This window comes from Malus domestica, chromosome 06 (genome assembly GCF_042453785.1).
Source record: "Malus domestica chromosome 06, GDT2T_hap1".
Taxonomy (NCBI): Eukaryota; Viridiplantae; Streptophyta; class Magnoliopsida; order Rosales; family Rosaceae; genus Malus; species Malus domestica.
This window is the reverse complement of record NC_091666.1, coordinates 30,063,872-30,070,367: the sequence shown is the minus strand read 5'-3', so window position 1 is coordinate 30,070,367 and position 6,496 is coordinate 30,063,872. Positions and strand designations below refer to the sequence as shown.

Sequence of the window (6,496 nt, the reverse complement as noted above, 5' to 3'; positions counted from 1 at the left end):
TAACAGAAATTGTGGTGAGAGTTGCATAAGATGTTGTAATTTATTTGCTTTGTGCAATTGAAGTTAGTTGTTTCTCAATCTCAAATCAAGCGTTTTACTTAGTCATGTAGAGTGAATTAAAGATTAGCGACGTTGAGCTTGTTCCATTGCACCTGATTGAGTGAAGGTTACTATCCCCGTTCTTTCTATTTACGCTTGGCACTTATAGGATCAATAGGTGTAGCATTTGTCAAAAGCATATTATAGCTCAGTGTCATACAAAAGGGAATATGCTCAAATTATTCCCTTTTTAGGGTCATGAGTCGGTGGAACAAAGAAAATCAAACTCAAAGCTTATCATAATCATAATTCATTATTTTTTTCTCCTCAACACTTGAACTAGTTCTAAGAACTCTTGTGGTTCATTATTTCATTCTCCTCATCACTTGATAATCTCAAGAGCCTTGTGAGGAAACATATCTGAGAGACTAGCCATGTTTATTTTAGTATAATGTCTCTAAGAAAACATGAGCATGACTAAAGCGAAATGATTTATGCATTCCTATTTTTCCATTTGCACTCCTTCTAAGTGCAACGGGAGAAAAAGTGAGTGCAAAAATCACTTTCCACGACTGATAATAGTCCTCATCCATCTAACTACTGTTGTTAGATGTAGAATCTTGGAGCTTAGGTCATAACTACTGTTGTTACCGCCGTGCCAGATGTAGAATCTTGGAGCTTAGGTCATAACCACCGTTGTTACCGCGCGAGCTTGAATTTTCATGCCCTGAAAAATCAGAAAAGACGTGTTTCAATCTGCAGATGTGCATTCTATATAACAAATGAACAGAGATACAATGAGGTTAAGAAGCCCAACCACGTCGGTAAAATCCTCATGCTAGGTTGCTCAAGGATGACCTCCTAGCCCTTGGAGCCGTGTGGAGACTTGGCTTCCTGCTTTCAAGTTCAGAAGAGAAGTAAAAGGTTCAGGGAAGAAACAAAACATGACAATTGAAATAATTTATGCACATTTCAAATCGACAATTGACTTGGTTTCACAATTCCGACTCCCATGCACAAGCAAAATTTGCACACGCCCTCAAGTCCATGGAGATATCTATTTCTGGAAGAGGATCCCACAACGAACAGTTATCCGTGGAAAGTGAACCCTCCCCGCTTGACTATAAGGTTCCATTACACCAACTTGACAATTACAATTTGAGGGAATTAGAACAGACCTGCTGGGACTTTTGCAAGCTTCTGCTGTAGCTCCTTCTTCACTTCCACCTCCATGGGAAAAAATGCGCACTAGGTTGCTAAGTCACAATAAAAGAAAGTTGTAACACATACAAGCTGCACAATTTTGATTGGTAACAAAGGAACTGTGACTTAATATGTGAGATACTATCAAAAGGGCAATACCTATAAGACCCAGTCGCATAATGAAGTCCATCTCCACTGAAACAGCACCCAAATTTATCAAAAATGCGATCATTGCTATACAACTCAGATAACTGCAGGGGGTAAAGATGCTGTCATGCTGTAGGGATAACGGAGGAGCGGCATACATGGTTGTACATGTGAACTTAAAGATAAAAGCTGGTGATACCCATTGTATTCTTTTGCAACTCAATTCACAGGTTGTTTTAGACATTAACGAGGGGGGGAATTTATGAAGGAAGTTTGTGCTCCAATTATCCTTTGGAGCCAAAATGTTGTTCTTTCTTCCGCTTACCTTAGGGCGCAGGTGCTCATGGATCTTGTATATTGCAACTGGTGAAGAGTCCATGTGCATGTCCCAGAGCTAAAACAAAAACAAAAGCAGCAATCAAATTAAATTTGGCTCATGTAGTCGCGACTTAAGATGTGCCGCGCGCCCATCATTCGAAAACTTTCGATCAGAGACAGATGCAATAATTAATGCAAATTCCAAGTCCTCTTTCATCTCTACAAGGAAGAGATGATAACACCATCAAAACTAGCTGTCTGAGTTTTGTAAAGACCATTATATCCAGATTTACATAAAAATTGGTGCTAACAAACCGTCTAGTTCATGTGCTTCTTATACAGCAAGATGCAACTCCCACACCAATATGGTAGCAAATCATGTTATTTCTTAATTTGAGCTTCAAGCCATCCATAATTTAGTTTGCTCTTCTCTAAGAACTCCGTGCCGGTCTTGGAAGTACAATTCTAAAACTAATCTCCAATAAACAATTTAAAAGATACATTTTCCATGCCTGTGTTCCATCGGAACCAATAGATCCAACAGTAGAAACAGGGTTTGGACCATCCCAAGTCCTGCGGCCTGACTCCGGAACAGAATGTCCTGGCAAATCGGTAGGAGGAACGTGCGCTGAGCATTGAACTCTTCTCCCAGTTACTGTTTTGCAATCTTTCCTCCTCAAAGCACGCACCCAGCAACCGATGTTTTAACAAACCAAAAAAGATGTATTACACGTTATACAATACTATCAGTGCTGCAACAGTATAAACCCAGATGACAAATTCGGAGCTTCATACAAGTACAATTTCAACACAAAAAGCAGATAAATGCACTTCATCACGAACTTTCAGTCATACAATAATCAATTGGACCTCATCATATTACAAACACAGAAATCATAGAAGTGACAGATTTGAAATGTAATGTAAGCATGCACTTTGGATTCTTGGAATCATAAAAAGAGAAACTGTCCCGATTTTGTTTGTTTTCCAGCATTGTCTTGGAACCGAAACGGAGGAACTAAAGAAGGAGAAAATAGTAACTGAAACATGGAAGCTTGGGGAGGTGGCAGGATTTGGTGGAATTTTGATGAGGTAAAGAAGAGTACCAAACAAATAAACAAGACAAAATCCATGGAACACTACCTGCAGAGATCGAAGTGCATCAACGCTCAGGCAATGCAAGAAGCTCTATGAACTAATTAAGACTCTCAGAGAACAGCTTAAGCGGATCGATACCATCTGAGCTAGCAGAGCTGACTGAGCTGCAAGTAATCCTCGGTCTAAGCGAAAACTTCTTCTCTGGCGAAATCCCATCATCCCTCGGAGACCTAATGAAGTTGGAGAGACTAAATCTCTCTTCCAATAATCTCCAAGGAGAAGTTCCTGCCCCACTTGGAAAGTCGACAAGCCTGCACATGATAAACCTATCAAAGGACCATCTCCAAGGTCAAATCCCATCAACCATTTCAGGATTCCCACTCAGCTCCTTCTCGAGGAACACCAATCTCCGGCCACCATTAGCGTCATGTGTTCAGAATCTCGAAGGCCTAGGCTGGAATTCCAGTGCCCGTTGTTTTAACATCTGCAGTAAAATGTTGCTTTATGTCATGCTGAGGATGTGGTGCAACTGGAGAAGAGTTTCCGTTTCGAACTTGGACGGCGTGGGAGCAGCGGAGGCAGGCGGGACGGATTGCAAGAGGGAAGAGGAGAAATAGGGTTTTAGGAATGAGAAGAAAGGTGGTGTGGTGGAATCTTTAGCTCTGGTTTCGTCAAACGATACAGAAATGCAGCATGCATTAATTCTATTCTTCAACCCACGGTGAAGAAAAAGATGTCATTAAATAGTAAATACCGTTTCACTATTAGCTAGAACAAACACTAAGTTATTGTCAAGAATAGAGCACCAAACGTTCCTACTCATAGCGGAGCAAGAGCTACAGGGGAAGACATTAGGCCATCTCCAAAGTCCAGAGGGCCAGAAGGTCGAAAATAGCTCGAAAATCATCTTCAACCGAGGATCAGGACAGAGGGCTCATGGGCCCCACGGAATCTGAAAGGGCCAAAGGGCTAACCACATGCAGCCAGCCAGCCAACCCAGGCTGGTCAGAAAATCAGAGTATTCTTGTCGGTTATAACCGACAGGAATGCTTAAACAAAAATTTGAATGCAAGTTGTATACAAATTATTTTTTTGTTTTTTGGGCCAATTTTTTTTTTTAATTCTTAAAAATTCTAATTTTTTTTCCCTATAAATACCTAAACCATTCATTAAATTTAAGTTCTAATTTTTTTTGGTATTTTGGGTCAGTTACCGTTGTAGTTTTTAAATTTAAATTGTTGTTGGATTTGAATTTAAGTTGTTGAAGTTTTTAAATTAAATAATAAATTAGGTTTGGCTCTATAACCCTTTGGCTCTCTGTTGGAGATGGAAGCAAATATGACCTTGTATTATTCATTAAAATATTAATATCTTTGAAGGCTAGAGGGTTAAAACGAACCATCTGATCAGCCCTTAGTTGGAGATGACCTTATATTCTCAGAATCAGTGGAGTATTCTCTAAATGACTGAGATAAAACAAATAATCAAATTGGCGATAATGGAATCTTGTCAGATGACATTAGGCAAATCATTAAGTTAGTGCTTAATTTTTCGTCTATGTGTTATTTCCTTTAGCAATAATTTTTGTGCTTTAACTAATTTAAGTTACTGTTCTGTTCTGTACTTTTTTTCAAGGTTATTGTTCTTGGGCTTATGTATTTCCATAAGCGGCTAAATATCAGTGCCAAAACAATCTTTTTGTCGGTAGGGCGTGCAAAGCTAGGGTGCACCCGCTCAGAGGGTGATTTTTATTTAGGATGTGTGGGACTTGCCATGTTCAAAGTGATCTTCAAACTTCAAAACCTTCTAATACCCAGAACTTCTTCAAATGTGTGACAACATGAAGCAACCTGAGTAAGTAAATTCTCTCGGTTTGGTTTTGTTATTCCGTTCATTAGTGGAGAGATGTACAAAATGATAGAGGATTGTCTAGTCCTAACTCTTTTTTTGGACAAGTCTAGTCCTAAGTCTAACTAGTGGAATCCTATTAATATCATTATTTGGTTAATCTTGGAAATCACATGTAAGATTGTAAACGTATTAGGTGAGCTTCTGCATTTGCCATTGCTCCGCATCTTAAATTTAAGCTGTCTATAGTCACTCTCTGTCAATTCTCTTTACTTCGAATTTGCTTTGTTTGCCACTTAATTTTTTATCTTTTTACTCAAAGAGATGGATTTGCCACTTAATATTAGTGGGTAGTAATTGTAATCTTTCTAGTTATTTTAACTTTTGAGGAGTCTGAGTCCTTTTTTTTTTTTTTGGAAACATGTTTAATAATTTTTTTATATTTTTTTACTCAAATATATGGATTTGCCACTTAATATTAGTTGGTAGTAATTGTAATCTTTCTACTTATTTTAACTTTGGAGGAGTCTGAGTTTTTGCCTTCATGAACATGTTTAATAATTGAGTTTAACTTTTTTTTATAACTCAAATAGATGGATTTGCCACTTAATATTAGTTGGTAGTAATTGTAATCTTTTCTACTTATTTTAACTTTGGAGGCGTCTAAGACCTAGTTTGGGAGTGAGGTGCTTAAAAAAAAAACACCTATGAAAAAAAGCTGTGAGGGTTTTAGGTGTTTGGTAAACTGAAAAAAAAGGGCTTATTTTGGAAGCTGCTGTGAGAATAAGCTGAAATCAAAGGAAAAAGCTGAAGCTGCTATTTGCAGCTTTGGAAAACTGGCTTTTTTTCAAAGCACATGGAGCTACAGTGCTCCTTTAATGAAAAGACCCACTATCAGACTGCTTTTTTTTCCAAAAGCACTTTTACAAAAAAGTTTACCAAACGCTCTGCTGCTTTATTTCACAGCCGCTTATTCTCACAGCACAGCCGCTTATTCTCACAGCAGCTTTTTTTTCAAAGCACAGCAATACCAAACTAGCCCTAAGTCTTTGGCCTTCATGAACATGTTTAATAATTGAGTTTAACTATCAATTTACGATTTAGATTTACCTTTGTAATAATTTTGGGGAGTGATATTCACACACCCCATTTTACTTTTCATACACCCTTCTAATTTTCGGCTGTCAGATCGGATGAATTGAAGAAAATCAACGGATAGAAATTAACAAGGGGTGTGTAAGAAGTAAAATAGGGTGTGTGGATAACATAACCCATAATATTATATGTTTTGCCTCAGCCAAGTACCCAACATACACAGTCAACTCTAGGCTTGTTTCCTGTTTGCCTGTAGGTGTTTTCAACATGCCATTTAGTTTTCGAGTTAGAACCTCGAGCACATGTTCTATGTGTTTCCAAATTCCTTTCCCTTTTCATTTTCAGTTTTTTCTTGTTTTTTTTTTATTTTCTTTTTATGATGGCCTCCGAGAGAGATTTCCGGTAGCACGTGTACCAAAAGTGAGCGCATTGAGGAAGATGTTGAAGTTTTTAAAGACGTCTTCAATGAGTTTAGTGAGCAGGATAGGCATTCAAGGGACTGATATCGTTTCTCCATTAGCCAAAACAAGCACTACATCCTCAAACTCTTGTACTGGCTAATGGAGAAAGGATATTAGTCCCTTAAACGCCTATCCTGCTCATTAAACTCATTGAAGAAGTCTTTAAAAACTTCAACATCTTTCTCAATGCACTCACCTTTGGTATACGTGCTATCACAAATCTCTCTTGGAGGCCGTCATAAAAAGAAAATAAATAAATAAGCAAGAAAATTTTGAAAATGAAAAGA

The 6,496-nt window shown here is 38.1% G+C and overlaps 1 protein-coding gene across 2 annotated transcripts; it reads right to left on the bottom strand.

Annotated features, from left to right (window-relative positions):
* Positions 1-313: 313 nt before the first annotated feature.
* On the bottom strand, positions 314-4,010 carry LOC108173602 (serine/threonine protein phosphatase 2A 55 kDa regulatory subunit B beta isoform-like). Of its 2 annotated transcripts, XM_070823063.1 has the most exons (6): positions 2,851-2,985; positions 1,715-1,783; positions 1,402-1,493; positions 1,218-1,295; positions 857-933; positions 634-766 (listed from the first exon to the last, which is right to left on the bottom strand). In XM_070823063.1, exons 2-5 carry the CDS (start codon positions 1,772-1,774, stop codon positions 873-875), a joined length of 291 nt encoding a protein of 96 aa, XP_070679164.1. In that variant the 5' UTR covers positions 1,775-1,783; positions 2,851-2,985; the 3' UTR covers positions 634-766; positions 857-872. The 2 variants fall into 2 exon arrangements, with proteins under 2 accessions (XP_070679165.1, XP_070679164.1); XM_070823064.1 differs by having other exon boundaries at positions 314-766; positions 1,715-4,010.
* Positions 4,011-6,496: the final 2,486 nt, after the last annotated feature.